The 22,815-nt window shown below is 37.3% G+C and overlaps 1 protein-coding gene across 2 annotated transcripts in view; it reads left to right on the forward strand.

Moving 5' to 3' along the window:
• The window catches only part of ADCY2 (adenylate cyclase 2), a 224,907-nt gene that overhangs the window by 145,357 nt on the left and 56,735 nt on the right, over window positions 1-22,815 (forward strand). For both annotated transcript variants that reach the window (XM_056332859.1, XM_056332858.1), the window contains exons 5-13: window positions 1,035-1,183; window positions 2,400-2,511; window positions 3,553-3,680; window positions 11,489-11,647; window positions 12,008-12,140; window positions 12,469-12,645; window positions 13,979-14,022; window positions 15,541-15,621; window positions 20,460-20,529. In XM_056332859.1, coding sequence (XP_056188834.1) covers window positions 1,035-1,183; window positions 2,400-2,511; window positions 3,553-3,680; window positions 11,489-11,647; window positions 12,008-12,140; window positions 12,469-12,645; window positions 13,979-14,022; window positions 15,541-15,621; window positions 20,460-20,529 — 1,053 coding nt within the window. The remainder of the gene's footprint in view (window positions 1-1,034; window positions 1,184-2,399; window positions 2,512-3,552; window positions 3,681-11,488; window positions 11,648-12,007; window positions 12,141-12,468; window positions 12,646-13,978; window positions 14,023-15,540; window positions 15,622-20,459; window positions 20,530-22,815) is intronic.

Genomic DNA, 22,815 nt, shown 5'->3' on the forward strand with positions numbered 1-22,815 from the left:
ACCCATCACTGTGAGTAACACCTGCAGACCATGCACATTTTGAGTTCATCATCTTCTCTGGTATAGCTGTTTCTCTCTTCGACTCCATCATGGGCTTTTACAGCTGCCTTCCCTCTCCTCACTGGTTCAGGGTTCTGGTTTTCGTGCTTAGGCAGAATTAGCCTCTCTGCTCTGCCTATGAGAAAATGGGAAATTCCTGTTCAGTCTTGCGGTGGAGTATGATCAAAGCAGGAAGGAGCTTTTTTGCAGAGTTCTAGCTATTCCCTTGTTGATCCAGTTTTCCAGACAAGTGGGAACTCAATGAAAAGCTGTAACAGGTAAAATGGGCAAAATTGAAATGTACTGATGTAAGAAAGTTTCACAAGGAGAAGACCATGAGTATAATACCAACAAAAGATAAGGAAAAATATGTAGGTTTTGTTGGGTTTTTTATATATATTTCCTTTTAGGTTAATACTTTCAAAAAACTTGAGTCTGTTAAATGCCATGTTAAAGTAAAGGGAGAGTATTTATCAAAATAGTCTGCAAAAGTCCAATATTTTCAATATATTCTATGTCCTGATTTCATCTTTTCTTTTTCAGTCTAACTGCTAAAACTATAACTAAACATTTAAAATACATTAAAAAGAGAATGACTTAGCCTACTCTTCCCTGAATTGGACTGCATTTCCCTGAAGTCCTCTGAATAGTCCTTGCAGCTTTTGCTTTATTTGCTAATCCCTATTTCCTTCATCCTACTCAGATATTGAATAGATTACTGTACATAATTTCTTCAGATGTTAAGTTTAGCTTAAGCTTTTTCTAATATACGCAAAACCTTGAAGAAGTTGGATATTACTTGGAAATTTGTGTATATCTTTGTCAAGTTCTTCAAGGAACTGATTGATTTTGGAGGCCATACCAGGCAAGTGCCTGAGTGCAAGGCTCAAAAATATTCTAGGGTGTTGACAGTAGAGTATGCCTTGCACAGTATTACTTCCGTGCTAATTTCATTCTTTTTAAAGAAATTCTGGACACTTCATTTTAAATTTTAGGAGCGTCTTCTACTTTCTTTACTGCCTGCTCACATTGCCATGGAAATGAAAGCAGAGATCATTCAGAGGTTACAAGGTCCCAAAGCAGGCCAGCTGGAAAACACCAACAACTTCCACAATTTGTATGTCAAAAGGCACACCAATGTAAGGTATTGTACTGTAATAAAATGTATCAATAACATTCAGAAAAAAATTGAAAAGGAAGTGTTAAGGGAGTAATTAAGAAAATAATTATTTTAATATGTTTTTCAACAACTAGCAGTTTAGTATCCATTAATTGGATCAAATGCTAACAATTCCATGTTCCAGAAGAACAACAAAGGTGGTAACACAAAGGAGTTGTTTAGAAAAAGCCACGCATTAACGTGAGGCTTTCTTCATAACATCTTAATTTTTCAGGTTAAAGTACCAAATCCTGCTTTCATGTATACTAGTCAAAATTGTAATTCGTGTCAGTTACATTATTATCAATTTGTAATTTTCTTAACTGGAGCAATTTCTCAGGTTTTGTATGACGTAAATAGAGGCAGCTGTATCACATACATATTTTACACATCACCTGAGATAAAATATTCTGCTGACAAATGAATTCTATTAAATATAAATTTATAGAAGTTAAAAAAATAATTCACCATTTATTTTAAATATTCTTTCATCTTTACAAGTATTTTTGCCTAGGTTTTTTTGGTTGAACAAGTTAATTTGAATTACATTCTTAGAAATTCCTTTTTTAAAGTAAGTATTGCAGGACTTTTGTGGAAGTTCACTTTCACTTGTGAGCACAGATACTTTTTCCTTAGCATGATTTTCTGAACTGGTCAGTTTTTTGTGGTGAATAGAAACATAGTTTATGGCTTGAATATCTTAGCAATTAAGCTTGAATTTAGTAGTCTGAGTAACAAGTGAACAAAGACTTCCACGCTGCATATCACTGACAGGTAAATCTAGACAGAAAATGTCTACAGTGATAAAAAGTTATGAAGCAATTTCTGATTAAACTAGTTTATTGAAATAATTATTATACTGCCGATTTGTGAGTAGGAAAAAAAATTCTGTTTTTTGAATACACTGTTACAAATTACATATAGAATGCCTATAAATACCTGTAAATATACCTATAAAGGTAATACCTGTGAAGGTAGTACCTATAAAGGTATATATTAACTATAAACATAATGCCTATAAAGGAAAATGTAGGTTTACCTATAAATATATTTATTGCTCTACATTTAGCAGTAGCAGTTTTGGGTATGGGTATACTGCTGTGAAGTCCAGAATGCCTACTCTCAGGTTTTGCTGAGTGTTGGTAATTCTGAGCTGTGCAGAAGGAAAGTGTTACCAAGTTTCTGTTCATTTCTGTTGTAGTATCTTGTATGCTGATATCGTGGGATTCACTCGCCTGGCCAGTGACTGCTCGCCTGGGGAATTAGTGCACATGTTAAATGAGTTGTTTGGCAAGTTTGATCAGATTGCAAAGGTGGGTTTCTACTGGGCTGCTGCGGTTAGTGTAAGTAAGGCATCTTCAAGATATTTTTTCTTTTGGGGGACTCTTCTACCTTCAGGCAACATTTATGAGGCTTTGGCAGGAGGATTAGACTAGAAATGTGTGAATAAAAAATCTGGCTCTGGTCTGAGTGCCACAGTGTGTTTCTGCCAGTGTGATAATCTGTGAAACCCAAGATAGCTCTCTCCAATAGGGCCAACAGAGACAGTTCATGAAGCCTAAAAAAGCTTAATGGCAGGTGAACAGCTCTTTAAATTGATTCTTTACAGTAACAAGGATTAAGAAACTAAAAATTAAAAACTGATATAGTCAGTTTTCTGATCTCTGAAAAAGCATTTAATAGATAATATTGATCAAAACAATTTTATTTACTGGCCACAGTCTCTTGATTACTTGATGAAAGGTTCGTACAATCAGAAGATTTTCTTCTGTTTATTCAGGTGTCATTTTTACAAAAACTACATCAAACTTCATGCTGAGTGTGAAGGTGAAATCAGAAACACTAAAACACATACAAATTTTCTGTGTTTTTTATGAGTTCAAAAACTATTGTCCAGTACTGGTTAAAAAAAATAAATCCTTATATTGCCTTAGGCTACAAAGGATAGAAATAAGATTATGACTGCTGGTTTCAGGAAGTACTGCATAGTACATCTTCAAAGATGTAAATGTAGAAGGCTTGGTCTTTCTGTATCATATTTCAAACAAAAAACCCCTTGATTTAGATTGAGTGCACTTCAGCTCAGTTCTTTAATGTGTGAACAACACTTGAGATACATGTTTTGCAGTGAACTTCGTTCCTGGTTTTCCCGTTAAGGACCATAACAAATGGAGGAATCATCCCTACAAAACTCAGACAGCACTTCTTTTTTAGCAAGGCAAATCCTTCTCTACTGAAATAAGCTTAAATAGGGTGATTTTGCTAATATCATTTAAGTCAGTCTTTGTAACAATAACCCCTCATTTATATAATTCAAGTTGAAAGTGACCATCTCACCTTGCTTTTTTCTCCAGGAAAATGAATGTATGAGAATAAAAATCCTAGGTGACTGCTATTACTGTGTTTCTGGACTACCTATATCTCTTCAAAATCATGCCAAGAATTGCGTGAAAATGGGACTGGACATGTGTGAAGCCATTAAGTAAGTACTGAACTTTTTGTTAAATACTCAACAATAAAAATTCTGTCTCTTTTCTATCTGTAGCTGTGCTGATGGTTGAAACATTCAGACCTGCAGTAGTTTGTGTGTTTCACTGCAGAGTCTAGCATGGTAATCTTGATCTCAATTTAAGCAAAGGATTGTTTTAAGTTGTTGAGTTGTGCCAGGCTATGTCATCACTACACTGTAAAGATGATTAAGGACCGATTGCTCATGTAAGGAAAGACTGAGAGAGCTGGGATTGTTCAACCTGGAGAAGAGAAAGCTTAAATCTCATCAATGCATTTAAGTACCTGAAGAGAGAGTGCAAAGAAACGTTGAATCAGTTAGGTTGGAAAAACCCTTTAAGATCATCAAGTCCAGCCATTAACCCAGGACTGCCAAGTCCATCACTAAACCATGTCCCTGAGCACCACATCTATGCATTTTTTAAACATCTCTAGGGATGGTGATTCCACCACCTCCCTGGGCAGCCTGTTCCAATGCTTGACCACCCTTTCAGTGAAGAATTTTTCCTAATATCCAATCTAAACCTCCCCTGGCATAACTTGAGGTTGTTTTCTCTTGTTCCGGTGCTTGTTATCTGGGAGAAGAGACCTACCTCCACCTGCCCATAACCTCTTTTCAGGTAGTTGTAGAGAGCAGTAAGTTCCCCCCTGAGCCTCCTCTTCAAACTAACCAACCCCAGTTCCCTCAGCTGCTCCTCACAAGACTTGTGCTCCAGACCCTTCACCAGCTCCATTGCCCTTCCCTGGACACACTCCAGCACCTCTACATCCTTCTTGCAGTGAGGGGCCCAAAGAAGCACACAGCATTCAAGCTGCGGCCTCACCAGTGCCCAGTACAGGGGGACAATCCCTTCCCTTGTCCTGCTGGCCACACTGTTTCTGATACAAGCCAGGATGATGTTGGTCTCCTTGGCCCACACTCTGCTGGCTCACGTTCAGACGACTGTCAGCCAGCACCCCCAGGGCCTTTTCCTCCAGGCAACTTTCCAGCTGCTCTTCCCCAAGCCTTTAGCATTGCCTGGGATTGCTGTGACCCAAGTGCAGGACCCGGCACTTCTCCCTGTTGAACCTCTTATGACTGGCCTTGGACCCATCGATTCAGCCTGTCCATATCCCTCTGCAGAGTCATCCTGCCCTCAAGCAGATCAACCTAGTGTCATCTGTAGTTACTGAGGGTGCACTTAATTCTCTTATCCAGATCGTTGATAAAGATATTAAACAATACTGAGCCCTGGGGAACACCACTTGTGACTGGACACCAGCTGGATGTAACAGTTGCTACCACTATTTGGGCTTGGCCATCCAGTCAGCTTTTAACCCAGCACAGAGTACATCCGTTCAGGCCATGAGCAACCAGTTTCTCCAGGAGAATGCTGTGGGAGATGGTGTCAAAGGCTTTACTAAGGTCCAGGTAGACAACATCCACAGCCTTTCCCTCATCCACTAGGTGGGTCATCTTGTCACAGGAGGAGGTCAGGTTTGTCAAGCAGGACCTGCCTTTCATAAACCCATGCTGGCTGGGTCTGATCCCCAGGTTGTCCTGCATGATGGTGCTCAGGATGATCTGCTCCATAACGTTCCCCGGGAAGATGGGGGTCTTCTTTCCCAAAGAAGGTGAAGCCAGGCATTTCAGTGGTGCCCAGTGACAGGACAAGAGATGACGAGCACAACCTGAAACACAGGAGGTTTGCTCTGAACATAAGGAAACACTTTTTTCACTGTGAGGCTGACTGAGCACTGACACTGGTTTCTCTGGGAGTTTGTGGAGTATCCAGCTTTGGAGATCATCAAACTCCAACTGGTACAGCCCTAAGCAACCAGCTCTAGCTGGCCCTGTTTTGAGCAGGATTTGGACTAGACAATCTCCAGGTGTCCCTTCAGACCTCAACTGTTCCATGATCCTGTGATTACAAGATGGTAAATAACTCAATAGACATCACTTAAGACTTGGAAGCTTTGCTTTTTGCAGAGTCATGATGCTGCCACCCACCGATTAGTCAAATGGCTCTGTGAGAGGCCAAAGCTCCTGGCTGCTGCTGAGTTTGAAGTTCATTGATGGTCAGGAGCAGTTGCTCCTTCACAGTTAAGATGCCTCAAATTCTGAGCCTGTGGAGTGATACTGAGCGTGTCTACCAAAGACATTTTTAACAGCTTACTGATTCCTGGGCTGAGAGGCCCACCTCCATGTTGTTAAATAAGCAATTAAATATGTTTTTCTTACTAGACTTCAGGTTTAGGTTTAGTTTCATCTTTTCTGTAGTTTATTGTTTAAGTGAGGACTTTCTAAAAAGTTCTTCCAGTTAACACATTAAGGCACTATTAATTCTGTGCTTGTCGGTAGTATTTTGGATTTGTGGGTTACTGTATTTGTCCCTTATTTCTTTTCCGTAATCACTGTGCTTGTTCTGTCTTTGAAAGAGAAAACAACAAGAAATTTGAGTATCCTAATGTAATTGCTTTTGAAATAGTAGTTCTAACTTATTTCAAGTAACTCAAGTAATAACAGGAGACTTGATATGATTGTGAAAGAGGAAAAAGAAATACGGTTGTATCTGATGGATTAACACTTCAAGGCATCTGAGGATACAGTTACAGGCATACTTGAGGAATCCTCTAGCTTATTACTAATGAGTAGATTGGGAACAGATTATAGGCAACCATAGCAGTTTCCCCTTCGGGATGATAGGACTTACAAAGAAGTCTTGAAAAAAGGACAGATTTACTCCCCCTCATCTCTTCACCTGACTGCTGATTGAACTCTCAGTGCAGAGCAGTAATAACTCTGTTGTAAGACACTTGCCCGGAATGAGTTCTGCCACCAAAGCTGGACATGTTTCAATAAGAGGGTACTTAAACCTGGATTGGATGCCTGCACGTCATCCCAAAGGGTCTTAAACTTGCCTGTCCAGAAACTTGAGCTCAGTATTGTAGTTTACTTGATGAGCAAGGGTCTGATTCTGTTAGCTCATTTAGAAAACATTTTGTGAGGAAAGGACAATCAAAAAACCTTCTATCTCTTTTTTTTCTAACCAAAGTCAGATAATTCGTTTTCTGTAATTCACACCTGAAGTTCTTTTTTGCCTTTAGGAGTTAAAGCACTGTAAATGGTTACTTATGGTCATTATCATTAATGGCACAAGTATCTTTTCTGTTGAAAATATGTTTCCTTTCACTAAAATTACAGTATTAGGTGAATACACAGTATTGCAGTATTAGGTGAACTACACTGCAAAAATATGTATCATGTGGAGGTCTGGATATTTGGTAGTCCCCTGTGGTTTTTTAAACAACTGGACTTTGGGTTTAAAACTTGGTATGCTCTTCTGTAAGTTTCAGTTCCAATTTTGATGTTTTTGCCCAAATTGCATTTACTACTGTCCAGGTAGCAAAGTAAGAAATTACTTTATCCTTGTGAGGTATATGTGTGATGTGTACCTTGTCATGAAATGCGTGGTTATGTTGAACAGTGTTGTCTCAATGATTAACTAAACAGTGATTCCTCTAATCATAAATACTACCCTTATATGTGTGTAATTATAGTCACAAGAAGGTTTCGGCTTTCAGCTGCCTGGTCTTCTGATTTGATCCAGGGTAATTACTGTATGGACAGGTTAATTACTGCAAATTTGGTTCTTTGCCTTTTAATGTATTCATGGAAAAGGTGTGGTATTTGTGGAAACTTAAGATTTTGATCTTGGTTTAGGGATCTTTTGTAAAACTAACCTCAGTACAGGAATCAAGTTGCTGCATTTCCTAAAATTTTTTTCTTCATCCAGATACAGTTGTACCTTACATTGTGTCCAAAGAAATCTTTTTTAAATGGTACTCAGAGTGCTTCTCCTTGCCAAGCATTAAAATCTACAGATTTGGGGGTTTCCTAAGTTGCTTTTACTGGATGTTTTGTTCATTTAGCTATACTCGAACATTATTATAATTAAACCAATTGCTTCTCTACCATATTAGGAACTAAAGTTAATATGCCTTCAGTTGAGCAGTAAATAAAATAGTGTCCCTAAGTTCTGACTCCCTCGCCTTGGTTGGCTTAAAAATACTGGCTTTTTTTCCCCAGCCTTGCAGCAAAAATGAGAGCTTTCTGGTTTATGTTTCATAAGATCTGTGTGCTGTGTGGTAAATGTGAGTTAAAAGCATTTGCATAGATTTTCTAGTCAACCTGTTGCTTTTTTACTTAAAGAAAACTATAGAAGGTTACAGGCTGGTGGAAAAACAATGCTAAACTCAATTGCCCTTTGCAAAGAACTGAAAGTATAATTTTGCACATCATAATGCAGTGCTTTAGTTGAGCTCAGAGAGCAATCTGTCGGTTCCTCACACTTCGGAACTTCCCGATTTTTTTTGAAGTAACTTTCTGCTCAAACTGCTATCAAGTATGTTCATTGTTAATGCTGGATGATAGGGTCCTCCTTGGTAAGAGCAGCCTTATACACTAGCAAATTATCTTTTAGTTGTATAGCACATTTTCATCTGACTTTATTACTGCAGCCAGAATTCACAACACTCCTGTAGACAGATGCCTGTTTATCACAGCCTGTTTAAATCTCTGTAAGAAGTGTGAGATCTATACCCTGTGTTTGAAAATGCTTTCAAAGTATTATGTCAAGTGTTGTAGCCTGCAGATGAATAAAAACTACTGATTATTAATCAACTCCATATTTTTTTTGTGTGATTGCTGCATCTTTGTGTGGAAGCATCTCCTGACATACTTCTGTGGCCTGTAAAACTAGTAGTATTACTCTTGCTGTTGCAAGTATGTCATTCAATATATGTTTTACTCACTCTGTCTGAAATGTCTTTTGTCAGATAGGATTTTTTGTTATATTCAGTCACTGAAGTGCAAACTGACTCCTCAGTGCGTGAATTACTGAAATAAAGCAGTTTGCTGTTTAGATTAACAGTTCTGTGTAGATTTTACCACCTAAATATGGTTTCACTTGCAGTTCTGTTTGAATTAAAGAGGAATTCTACCAAACTGCCGGGTGATCTGTAATACAAAGCCTTATTCAGTTCTGTTTCCTAGTGATGTGTAACTCTGTTTTGAGCAATTCAGCCTCACTACACTACAGATTGTTTTCATTAAAACATGTTAGTAGTCCCATTGATTAATTGCTTTGCTTCTCTGCTGTATGTTGGAGCAAATCCAATGTTTCTTGTAATCTGTGGCCTGCTTGCCCAGGAGTGGGGTGCACACCTTATCAAGCCATAGATATCAGTGCTGCCTGTGATGTTGAGAGCTGGCACCTTAACAGAGTGCTTTAAGGCTAGAACTTACCTGTTAAGGCAAAATATGTTTGTGTATGAATATATGTGCTGGTTTCCTCCATCCAGAACTCCACCCCCTTGTCTGTCTGGTGACTTCCTGGTGTTTCTCAGCCGTACGTTCTCAAAGGCGGTCTTTGATTTGGTAGTGTGAAGTGAGTTCCATTTCAGAGGAAAGTGAAAGAAACTGGTGGATGAGATGGATATACCAATTTGAAAACTAGATACAAAATAAAATAATATGATTTCATTGCTGCAGGTCTGATCCAGAAGGGAACTATGCTTTTAAAGGGCAATTTTCCGGGGACTAAATGCTCAAGGCTCACTGAATGTGTTAAAGTGCTTAAGACAGGACTAGGTGAGTCTTAGATTCATTAGTGCAGAATTACTGATGAACAAAGCTCAGGTAAATAGTAGATGTTTTCCTAATGACCTGAACTCTTGCTTGTGTGGAGTAAAGCTGCTACAACTACCTGCAAACTAACCATGCTTTTGAAAAACATAGAATCCTTACAAACTCAAATTCCAGGCTGCAATAGGAAAAATACAGTCTTGATGAGTATTTTGACTGCCCAGCCAGCATGGACATAAAGACTGTGGTGTGCTGAGGGAAACTGGAGAGATTGTGGGAGCAGAAAGTGAAATAACAATGGAAAATTTCAGATATACTGTGTAGGTAAGGCAAATGTCCTATGGGGATGTGATAGACTACGTTCTTAGATGCATTCAGTGCCTGCACTGTCATATGAGTTGTTTAGAGAGCACAGGAGAGAAGATGCAGTAAACCCTAATTTGGTCCAGAGTAACATTTCTAATTTAAAATCTGTGGTTTCTTTAATTTGTGAGACAGAAGATTGAGTTCTGGAACATAGTCTACTTGCTGCCCTCCTTAACTCCTGAGAGCTTATAAAGCAGACTTTATGGCTTGCTCTGCAGGATATGGCAGGGCAGCCTTTTGACAAGCACTCCTAAAGGATGAATGTTCCTCTTCCACTTTGTCTGGTTTTGTAAAACACTTTTTTTTTTCCAAAGTGTTAAACTTGTGTCATATTTTTTGTGCAGAGCAAAGTGGTGTTTGTCATTTGCCAGCTGTTTACAAAGATCATTTACAAGCAGTTCATTTTCAAGTATGTCAGCTACATGAGAGGAGTGTAAAATGGCAAAGTGGAAAGAGATGCCAATAGACACTTGATAGAGACTGCAGGAATAAAAAAACTTCTCCTCTCTTCTTTTTAATAACTTCAAAACACGGTTTAAAAAAATACTTTCATACTACTGTTATTTTCATTTGTCAGAAAGAGAACACTTGAGAACTACTGTTTAAATGCAGACGTTACCATATCAAATTAAGCCTGTTAAGTTCTACGTTCCCTTTCAACAACAGAAGAGAAACAGGCCAGTTTAAGTCTGTAATTCAGAAGGTACGGAGCTGATGATTCTTGTCATTGAGGCTGAAGATGTTGCTAGAACTATGAACCTGACTCATACAGAAGCCATTTGGGTTTCTTATTCTGTAGTTGTTCCTTCCATCAGCACCCTAAATTCCTTCAAGATAAATGTATATATGTGTTGTTTATTACTGGTTAGGTTTTGGTCTGCGTGAGTTGGGGCTTAAATACATAAATCCAGTTAAGTTACAGTCTTCCCATTTCTTAGCACTCTATAAGCCTGCAGACAACTGGATTAGTTTTATAACTCTTTATATATGTAGTTACGTACCCATATGATATATGTCTGAAAATGTTCTGTTTGTTTTACTTTAGTAACCTACCTGTGATTCAGAATAGCTTCCTGTGGGAAGATTAATACCTATCTTATGTGTAGAGTTTTTTCTGAGATTTAGATTGGGGTGGACAGATACTTCAACTCTGTCTAAAGTCACTGGGAAAGTCAAAGGTTTAGATGTGGTCTGCACAGTGAGGGTGGCCTCTTCATGCTTTGTATAATGATCTAGTGGGTACAGCATTCACCAAGCATATGGAAGGCTGTTGAGCCTATATTCTCCACAAGCTGAATGGCACTGAGCCCATATACCCAAAAGGCCTATGAGCCACCAGCCTGTAGAATATCTTGAGGTGCTACATTTTGCATCCATCCTCTCAGATATGACAGATTTGAGAAAGTCTTGAGCATAGCTGTTAGGGTCTTCGGGTAAAAGGGTGCATAACAATAGTTCCAGATCTCCAAAAGCTGCCTGTAGAACAAAAATAGTCCCCATGTTCTACCACGAGACCAAACATTTCCACTACTTAGTTCAGCCCTCACAAATAATTTCAGATAAGTATAAAAGAAGGGACTATGAGAATTAATATTTACTACAAATAGTTGCAAATATAGATAATGGGAAAGATAAAATATAAGATAAAAACAATCCTTGCATAAAAAGAATGGAGACAATGCTAAAAAGAAATTTATGTTATCACTGTTGTTACTGCTAATTTGACTGGTAAATTAAAGAGAAAAAGGCCCTATTATGTATATTAACACAGGTTTTCTTCTCAACTACAGGAAAGTGAGAGATGCAACTGGAGTTGATATTAATATGCGCGTAGGAGTGCATTCTGGGAATGTGCTTTGTGGCGTTATTGGACTACAGAAGTGGCAGTACGATGTGTGGTCCCACGATGTTACTCTGGCAAATCACATGGAGGCTGGAGGAGTCCCAGGGTAAGAGGCTTCTCTGTTAACCTTTGGACATGTGGATTTGTGTATCATGGAGAAATGCATAGGTACCATGTCTTCAACCATCAGCCTTCATGGAGAAACCTGAATTAGTTCTTAGTGCTGTATTTAAGGGAAAAAAAGGGAATTCAGTATTTCCTGTGACTTAAGGAGTGTTTTTTGTGGATGGAAGCTTTTAGGTTTATGCCCATTAAAACTTCTAAAAATGAGATTAGAGGGACTGTAAAAGAAGTGAACCATGTTTAAAATGTATATCCAAAATCTAGTAAAAAAGTCTGTTCAGGTTCAAATTATGCTTTTGGTTGGTATTTGTGATTCTGTCATTCTTTTAAAATATAATTTCAGCCGTGTTCACATCACCTCAGTCACCTTGGCACATTTGAATGGAGCTTACAAAGTGGAAGATGGGGATGGAGATGTGAGGGACCCATATCTGAAAGAGCATAATGTTAAGACTTACTTTGTAATCAATCCTAAGGTTAGTAGTACTTTTATTTTGTGGCCAGTCATAGTTCTTTTTGAGCAGGACCACTAATCCTTTACTGAATAATTCACTACCATAAGGTATTGATCAGACCTATTACCGATGCCTACAAATACATAATGTTTGCATTGCAAATCTTTCCTGCTCTTCAGAAATAAGTCTCTGATATTTCCCAGCAATATCATTAGGAATTGCAGGTTCTTAGCATCTTTCCATTTTTAAGTTCCTAAGCATGCAGATATGTGGTACCAGATGATGCATTACTGCTTCAGAAGGTAATGAACATCAAAGATGATATCACTTTTTATTCTCTGTCAACCAGGGAGAGAAGCGAAGCCCTCAGCACCATATTAGACCTCGACATACCCTTGATGGAGCCAAAATGAGAGCTTCTGTCCGCATGACCCGGTACCTGGAATCTTGGGGAGCCGCCAAGCCGTTTGCACACTTGACCCACAGGGACAGCATGACCACTGAAAACGGCAAGATTAGCACAACAGTAGGGGCCTACTTATATCATTTCATACAATTTAGCAATATTTGAAAGGAAAAAGCTGCTCACTGCTAAATACCTGGCTATTTCTGATAGAAGATACCTGCTTTTGTACAGGGCGTAAATCCATTGAAGTTGCTGGGAGCTTTTCCATTGGCTTGTGAGCTTTGGTTTAGACTAAGGAGCCATGTCTTACTATAAATGCATCTCTGCATTGTAAGGAGTCTAATGTACTTACTAAACTGCACAATTTGACTCTGAGCTTGAGCCCCAGTCACAGCTTGTAGAGTTGCTGCTGTTCACCTTGTGGAAAGATATTTTGAACATAAAGCCAGAGTGCAAGACCTTTGGGAAGGAACACTTTTGATAAAGAGACATTCCCTGAGATTATTGGCTATTTAGCCACATTCTCCATTTGGAATAAGGCCAAACATGGAGGAAAGGCTGTGAAGTTAGAATATCCCTGTGGCACCTGGAGTGGACTTTATTAGAAAAGTTCTCTGGGAACCAAATCCATACTCACAGTAACATCTACCTTTTGAAGGTGCGCTAACCACTCATTAGCTGTGGCTGATGGCCTGCATTTCACAGTACTGTAGTGCAATATTACGTCTCGTACGCCGAACAGAAACAATTTCTTTCAATGTTGCTAACTGTTTTACTGCTGTCAGTAAGACACTGTCGGTCCACAGCTTGGACATTGCATTATCTTCTACTTGTAAAAAGCATGGACATAAAGATAAATTCTAATAGTTTTCATCATTGGCTTTCAGTTTTGTTCCTGTTATGTATGAGCACATAGGATTGAGCTACCTAACCCATCTTGTTCAATAAAGACAGTGCATCAGAATATGGATTGTGACATGTTCATTACAGAAAGTACCCAGCCATCACTTTCACTCATAAAATAAAGTGGCTGTGATGGCTCCTGTTGCTTGTCAATAAAAAATAATGACCATTGCCTGTATTTAGCCACTCAGGTCTATTTTTTTCAAAAAACATTTAACACTGTTTATTGCTGAAGCTGTCAGGTGTTTGGGCTACCTTAAAACAGTGATGCCTTTGAAGCAGTGACTTTCTAGTAAAGCAAAACATTCTTGGATTCAGACTTGCGTTAGTTATTTAGTGTTTTAAATGATAGATCAGTTTGTCTCCAGGTCACTACATCTTCACTTTTGTCTGGATTTTTCTTTTAGACAGTTCTAATCTAATGCTAAAAATATTTGTATTGGAAACTTTTTTCCATACTTGACCCTGTTTTCAACACTATTTTAAAAGCAACTTAACATCGTCAAAGTCTTTTACAGATCATAAGGGTTTTGTTGTTGTTGTTTTTTAGGATGTTCCCATGGGGCAATATCATTTTCAGCGTTGCAGAGAGAGGTAAATTAATTTTTAAAAATCATTTATTCATATAAGTCCTTATAAAGACATATACTTTCATATATATGTATGTAGGAGGTATGAGATGAAAAAATAGTTTCAGTGAGAAATGTCCTCAATATTCGAAAGCATGTCTTTTATATATATATATAAATTTTTATTTATAAATATATGTATTATATATACAAATGTGTATGTGTGTATATGTATATATGTATGTATGTGTATATATATATATATATAAAAGACATGCTTTAAAATATTGAGGACATTTCTTCCCGAAACTATATTTTCATCTCATACCTCTTACATAGAGAAGGGCTATGGAAACAGATTTGGCAGATAAGTTACTTAGGAATCGTGAGTTACACTTCCTGCTAACAAGTAGCATTATTCTGAATTAGTCTAAGTATGTTGATGGGCTACTGTTGGCTTCTCCTAAGAACTCAATTACTCCGTCACTGGGGACAAAATCATGGAGAAAAATGCAGAAGAGGCACAGAGGGGTAAGAAAAGAGAAGATGGAAAGGGCTATTAACAGCTGATAATATGCACTAAACGAAACATGTTTTATATTTTGTGAATTACTTTGTATTTGCGCTGTGGTTTATTATTTCAAAGTATGTAGTATGTTTGCAGCAGTAAACATTCAAAAGGTATTTTGTGGTCTTCCTGTAGTGCTCCTGCTACACAAAATGTCTGCAGAATCACAGTAGCTTTAAGTTTTTATTCTCCTGCTTGGTACTTCAATGATCAGGGCAAGATGGTGAGAAATGGAAACAGAGTTGAATGGCATCTGTTTAAAGAACAAGCTTAGCACTATCAGAAACCTGGAATGAGTAATTTTTATTTTAATGACCTGATAACACTTCAGATAATGTCTTTCTTCCAAAAATATGTGACATCACAAATACCATAACATCATTTAAAAGAACCCTTTAAAGTTTTGTATTTTATTGTCTTTAATTATACAAACAAGTCATTCTGTCTGTTCCCTTCCCCATCTCTCTACTTGGGAAATGTCTTCTCAACAAATCACAGGTTACTAGAGAACTATGCAATTACCAAAAATATTACTAAATTCCAGAAGATGAACAAGTTTTGACTGAATATACATGATAAAAATAAAAACAATCTCTCATTTTAAAACCAAGCATTTACATTTGGACAATATGTCAAAAGGACTTCTGTCAACCTTATGTCTGTGTTATTTGCAAATAACGCGATTCTTTAAGATTCTGAGATGTTCTTGCTTTTGTGCTTCTAAATTCCACTCCAAAATAGGTACAAAAGATAGAAATGATACCAGGTGTCTTGATACTATATTATGGAAGGAGTTTCTGAAACTATTACTGTAGTCTAATGTCCATAGTGAGGCATGCTGCTATTGCAGCATAAATGTTAAAACAATTGTTATTATTCTTATGTTTATGCCAGCTATCACCCCATTGTTTAAAGTCAATGTTTATTAATAATGTAATGATTTTCCAAAGTAATTTCCCACATTTTTCATTTCAGAACAAAATCACAGAAAAGAAGGTTTGAGGAGGAACTGAATGAGAGGATGATCCAGGCCATTGATGGAATCAACGCTCAAAAGTATGTTTTCATCCTCTGTTGTCTCCTTCCTTCAACTTTGACATAAATCTGGAACAGAGGGTAGTGTTTACTGTTCCTCACTCTGACATGCACACAGAAGTCTGAAAACAGTAAAGGTGTCACTAATACTGGTATAGGAAGCTCTGTACGTTATAAAGATAGGCTGTACTGTAACATTTTCTACTATAAGGAATAAGACACTGCCTGTGAATCATGGTGTGACAGAGGTTTTGGCTTGTCTTGATCTTCATGGCAAAGTGATTTTTGATCCATAACTGTATCTGTACACTCATGGCTGTAACTCTACAGAATTATCTCATCCAAGAGCAGAAAAGTAAGACACAAGAAACACCTGGCTCAGGAATCAGAATGACGTGAAAATTGGTCCTTCACAAATGTCACAGAAACATCTCAGAATTAGAAACTTTCTCTAAAATCATAGGTTAATATCTCTCTGTTTCAACTGGTTGGTTGATTTCTTAGAGAAAGCTAAGCTTGATGACATATTAAAATTGTTGGGGGAGGCAACGTGGCATGTGTTTTTTCTGTGTCCTAGGAAGAGCTGGAGGCGGTATTGATGTTCTCCATTTGCTGGCGAATAGATAAGAATGAGAGAAAAATTAATAACAGTCCTAAATAAGTGTTCAGGTTTCTTATATTTATCTGATTAAGTAAGGGAATTGCCCTTCAAAAATGTGGACAACAATTGTAATGAATTACATGTTTTCCCCCTCTACTTCTGTTACTCAGAATCTTAATCACCTTCATATTATTCCTAATTATTAAATGCTCATATGAAAAATTTGGTTTTTTGCATCTGATAGTCCTATTTAAAGGTACTTGGCTTTAAGAAAACATTTTTCAGTAATAATTTATAGAATAGAGTGTTGATAGTTACAGGTCATACAAAGAATACAGTGAAAGAGGATAGGTCATATGACAGGCAAATATCATAATTCCCAAAAATAAAATACAAAATACAAATATCAAAGCCTTTGATTATACTAGACTTGCCTAAAACAGCTGTATAAATTTTGGCAACTTATATGTGTTTGATGTCAAAAGTAAAGCATCTGTATAAATGCATTAAAATAAAGTACTGGTGTTATGATACTGATGTTATTTTATCTCAGAGAATCCCTGTCTTACCTAATTAGTACATAAAATTCAGAGAAACTTGGGGATGAAAGATGTTTGTGTGGTAATAAAGGTTTCTGAAAACATTTCAGTGCTTTTTCTGAATTATGTGGGGAACTGCAGAAAAATAAGGAATGATCTTATTTATCAGAGAGGCTGAATGCCACCTTCCAAAACTAGATGCTCTACCTATCCCTGTATTGGTTGGCTGAATGAATCACTTAAATGATACAGGAAACTGAGACCAAGTTGCCAAAAGTGCTGATTCCACAAACAGCAAGTTAATTCAGTATTTTAACTGTGAATTCTCAGCCCTTGGAAAAATTAGGTAAAAGATTTCCTACATTTGAGACACAAAACTAATAATTTATGTTTTCTTTATAGTTGTACGGGGGTTTTGTGCCTCAATTTTTTGTCTTTAAAATGAAAATAGCACTATTATAACACTATAAACTAATGGTGTGGTTGTGAAGCTAAGTCATTTGCTTCTGTGAATCAAGAAGCAAACTTTTCAGAAAATCTGAGAAAACCGGTATTTCTAAATGTTTTTAAGTGTAGAGTTTGGATTGTATAGTGAATTAAGTCTGTGAATTAAGGAAAATTTAAAAAAAATATTGCAAGTAAAATACTGTATTAAAATTATCAATCTTTTATCCTTTTTGATTAGAAAATTGCGGGAAAATAATTCAAATGCAAACATTCATTGTACAGAGCCATTGTTTCTTTTACCCTGAGCTGTCAGTGCGGTCTGACATTTTCATCGACATCGTGGTTCTTTGCCATGTGTCATTCTGTGGAAAAAAATTAACTGGTTGCAAGCAAATGGTCATAGTGTCAGGATTTGGACATTACATGCCTAGATGTTTAATAACCAGTAACTGGAAGAAAAGGAAATATAGTCTGGATCTTTTTAGTCTAAGACAAAGCTGTAGTCCAAATGAATCACACTTTTTTTACACAGCATAAAATAGTGCAGTACAAATTGAAATGGTACCTCAAGCTTTGAAAGCAGTGTAGTGTTTTCTCTGGCAACCTCACTCAGTGCTTTTCTGCTGGTTCACAAGCTAGTTTTACTATTTTTCCACAAAACTGCCAAGCACCACATGCACACACTGTCTGTAACTTGGGGCATCTGGGTTCAGTTCATTTTTCTGGAATGCAAAAGAAACTGTGACACCTAAAACCCAGCCTGCTAGCCTTGTGCCATCATTCGTAGTAGTAGATTTAGTTGACAATGCTCCTTGCAAAGTTGCATGAGAAAAGTATGACCTGTTTATTCATTATTATTCTGTTAGAGTACTACATTAAAAGATGTGTAAATACAGATTTAGAAGATCGAGCAAGGAACAAAGAGCTGCTGTCTCTCAGCTGAGTGTCTTAGCCATGAGGGTGTAACATAATACTTTCTCCACGTTTCTTTTCCCTGTACCTTGAACAAAGTATTCCTGGCTGCAGGGTGTCTGGCGTGCATAGGAGGGTGATGAGTAGCCCTAGTTATGACACTCTGACCCTTGGTGGTTAGGGGATTTCTGTAGGACACATGATGGATGAATAGCAATCTGCTAGCTAAATATATACCTACAGAGGGAGCTAAACTAAAGTTATTTGCTCTTTGGTAAGTAGGTTACTATGTTAAAGAGACACACTCTCTCCTCTCTTTTCTTTAAGTCATGGTGTCTGCGATGTTCTGTGCATAATTCCTTGCTGTACATTGCCAGTCAGCGCAAACCCTATCAGACCTGTCGATACAGGCATAATTCAGCTGTCTGTGTTGTTGCTTGAATTACAAAAGGATTTTAACAGAAATTTTGGTACCTATTTTCCTAGAAGGCATACCCCCATGTACTTGCAGATACTTCAGTAACTTTTAGGATCATCAAGGAGTCAGGCTATAGGCAGAATTTTTCAGCTCTTATCTTTGGTGCTAAGTGTATGTGACTTTGTGCTCCTTCTTCTGTAGTTACTGTCCACTTCCATTTGTCTGTGTTATACTGTTCCCTCATCTCAGACCTCTCAGCACCTGCTACCTAAAACCAGCATAGTTTTTTCTGAGCTTTAAAATTTAATTAAAAACTCCTGAAAACATGAGTTTTTAATGCAGACTATGAGGCAGGTTTTGCTCTAAATGGCATTACTGACTTCACATGCTATCAAGTGTGTACCGACCACATTAAGACTTTGAGGGTAGATATGCAGACAGAACTTTTTGCCAGTGTGGTAATGGTAATAAAATCAATCCATCTGTCAGATACTGTAAGAAAAAAAGGGAAATTAGTTAACAATTTGGAGGAAAGGGTTACTTTTTGCTTGATTTTTATAACTAAATGAAAAGACTTCCACTTTATTTTCACAGTTTACCAAAAATATTCCAAACTGAATGTTTTCTCCAGTAGATTACAGCTGGATCCAAACAAAATCATGCTATATGTACAACAGCCTATCATACCTGTTTCTTTTCAGAATCCTAACTGTGATCAGAGATGTAAGCTATTGCAGAGTGAACTGGGAAATATAATTTTTAATTAAGTATACCTAGAACTGAATATTTTTTCAGCCCCTTTTTATAATGAAACTGATTGCACAGAAGCTGGAACAGTCTCCCAGGAGAGGAAATATTTTAGATTTCATAAATCAAAGCTAATGGCTTACACTCCACTCTGTCCATTCCTGTTCTCCCAGGACCTTAATTTAGGATGTATTCCACTGTGATTCATTGCAGCTACATATATGTATTGCAGCCTGTCATTTGAGACATTCCCTTTTATTTAGAAGGCATTAGCTACACTACTAGCTTAGAGTCTAATTTAAAGACATTGCTGTAAAGGTTGCAAAAAAATCTCAAGCTCTGCTATTACTGTTCAAGCTCAAATATTTCATGTTCACAACAGTAGTCAGCTTAAATATTTTTTGCAAATTTGTCTAGTCCCCTTGAGGTACAAGCAACCTAACCCTCTTGAAATGCAAATAGTATGTTTCTTTTCAAGTGTCCATTAAAATAAATCTAGACTTTCATATTGGAACATTCCATTTTGTAAAAGTTATGTCAAGCTTTTGTCAGGATTCACTTCTTTTAAAATAGATTTGTCATTTCAGTGCAAGTACTTATTCTATTTCTCATTTTCAACCATGGAAGAAGTTCTTATAATCAGTAAAAACATCAAAATCTACCTCTAGAGTACAGGGTCGTGGTCAAGGGACCAATACAGCTCAAAGACATAATCAGTCCACCTGCTTTAATAATGTTTTTCACATTTTCATCCAGAGTAGTAGTTTGTAAAGTGTTAATTTACCTGCCACTCTTGCATAGTGTAACAGTGCACTTCTTAAAGGTACCTTGTGAAGGACTCTTTTTATCTCAGGTTCTCTTCTGTCTACTGGATATGCTACAGTATTTTGGAGATGAGTGGATTATGAATGTCAGAATTACATCATATAAATTCCCCCTTGATTGTCATTAGGAATGATCCACAGAAAAAGTGGTTCATCTGAGCCTTTTTTTTCATGTGTACAATAGCAATAGCAGTCAAAAAGGAGGCAGGATTTGTAGTTTCTGCTTTTACTGTCAGTGCAATTCACTATATACATTGCAATACACAAGAACTTGCTTGCTTCAAAGTGATTTTCTTCGCTGACTTCAGTAACATAAAAAGGCGGGATTGCTTTATTCTTATGTCCATTACAATGTTCCTTTTATCTTCTAGGCAGTGGCTTAAATCTGAAGACATTCAAAGAATATCGCTTCTTTTCTATAATAAGACTCTGGAAAAAGAAGTAAGTTGTTTTCACTGCAAATTCACCGTTGATTCCTTCTTTGCATCGTTCTAAAAGCATGTCCCTTGCTTTTGTAACACAGAGCCATGGCCACAGCACCTCTCCTGCAGAGAGAAGTGCTCAAATCTTACAGTAATATTTTAGCTCATTTACAGAAGAAACTTTATGAATGTGATGTCTGCTTTCTTGTTTGTAGGGCTCTGCAGTTCACTTGAATTCCTTGACATTTTCATGGCCTCACAGAAGTGGGAGGAGGTTTAATAGTCCAAATTTGATGTAACTGGAGCAAAAAATTCCTGAGTTCCATCATCTACATACTCAAAACACGTTTATCAGACTCCACTGTTTTTATTTTTTTTTCCTTTGCCAAGTCTCAAAGATTCCACCTGTAGTAAGAATAGTCTTATAATGATATGTTACTCATAGTTTTCTCCATATGCAGTTGATGCTCACAGTCATTCTGGGGAAACAATACTATAAATGTTTTTTTTTAAGAAAAATGCCTAGCTGTCTTGGATGCAACACACTAAATGTTCTTCTAACTAGTATGTGTGATAAAACATGTTTGAAAATGTATGTACAGATGGAGTAAATGATACTGTTTCTAGTCTTTCGAGTAATGATCAGAATGAAAGAATCCCCTCTTTAACATGACTGTCATGACCACTTGCCTAGAAAATCAGGCCTTTTCTTTGTGTTATGGTCTTGTAGAGCCTGAGTATATTTCTACATACTGACACAGCTTCAGCAGGGAGACTGGGGACTTGCCTTTTTCTGCTTTTTCGTAAGCATAGGACAGCTGATAACTGAACAGTTAGGCTGCCTTTCAGGGAAGTAAGAGATAGGTTTGACAACAGCTGACTGTATAAATGAGTGAACCTGATGAGAATGGGGTAGAGGAAGTATTGCCATACTGTGTTCACACTGTACAGCATCCTCTGGATCCCACATGGTGGTCAAATGCATATTTAATTATGTTTGTAGATATATTTCACTTGAAAGCATCTGAAATAATTTTCAGACTCCTTCACAGCTCAGCAGAATAATGTTCTTATGGCCAGCTGCCAAAGGCATGTGTTGGATGCCCTTGGCAATGCATTAAGGCGAAAAAAGTTTCAAGGATTGTTGAGCCTGTTTAGAAGATGGCGTAAGAGAGAAGATGCTAGACCTGGCATGGTCTCATCTGTACTGTTCAAAGGGTACACTGAGTGGATCAAAGGTGTGCCTGGGAGCACATTCAGATTTTAATGTGGGTGGTACTTAACCGATAAATTCTGAAAGAGAACTTGAGAGAAAACATCATACATGCATTTTGGACAATCAAGGAATCAGGACTTGGGAGAAAACCAGGGAGCTAAGTTATTTGGCTGTGTAGATACTCGATGTAGGAGTCTAATCTCTTTTAGACTGTAGAATATTTTGCAATGGCAAAGAACTAATTGTTCTTTTTGGATCCGGCTTTTTAATATCTTTCTTCACGGCCTTTTAATGACTCACTGGTCCAGTCTTGACTAATGAACTCAGTAAGAAGCCTGCTTTTAATTTAAACAGGAGCTTTTCAGGCCCTGTAGGACATGAAAGTACAGCAAGGTAATAAAGCAAAATATTTATTTAACCTAAGGAGTGAGTTGCCTGACTTCATTGGGAAATATCTAGAGAAGTGTGAAACACTTAAATGAATTTACAAATGGGTTGGAATTTGTGGGGATTTTAACAGCAGCTCAAGGTTCAAAATTGTTGGACAAGACCATTAAGAAACAACAGACATGTTCAACAGGTGGAAGAACAAAACTTGCTGCAAACATATCCATCAAGCACAGTCATATTTGTGCCTTCAAATTCAGTTAAGTATGTGATAAGAATTGCTTTTAATTTGTCATATAATTCGAAAATGAAAAAAAAGCTGTTGGGCTGCTAAACTCAATTTCTACATGCTCATGCGAAGTTTGCTGCACGAGTTTCAAGGGCAGAACTTGGCAGTAAGCACAAAGACACAGCTGTGTGCTTGCAGTTAGAAAGCACAGCTCATGCATTTTCCATTTTACGATGTTTGCATTTTGAAGAATTTTTGAAAATAATCTTTGGTACATTTCCTTTTAATAATGAAATCTTAAACTCTTAGCCTTTGAAAAATCTTTGACAGATAAGTCATTTAATAGGTTTATTTAATTTACTATTTTAATATAATAAATTTAATAAATAAATTTAATAGGCACAACACTTAGGTAATTTCCCTTTGAATATTTAGTTGGTTTCAATCTAGACATACCTATCTGAAATAGCAGA

This window comes from Falco biarmicus, chromosome 3 (genome assembly GCF_023638135.1).
Source record: "Falco biarmicus isolate bFalBia1 chromosome 3, bFalBia1.pri, whole genome shotgun sequence".
NCBI lineage: Eukaryota > Metazoa > Chordata > Aves > Falconiformes > Falconidae > Falco > Falco biarmicus.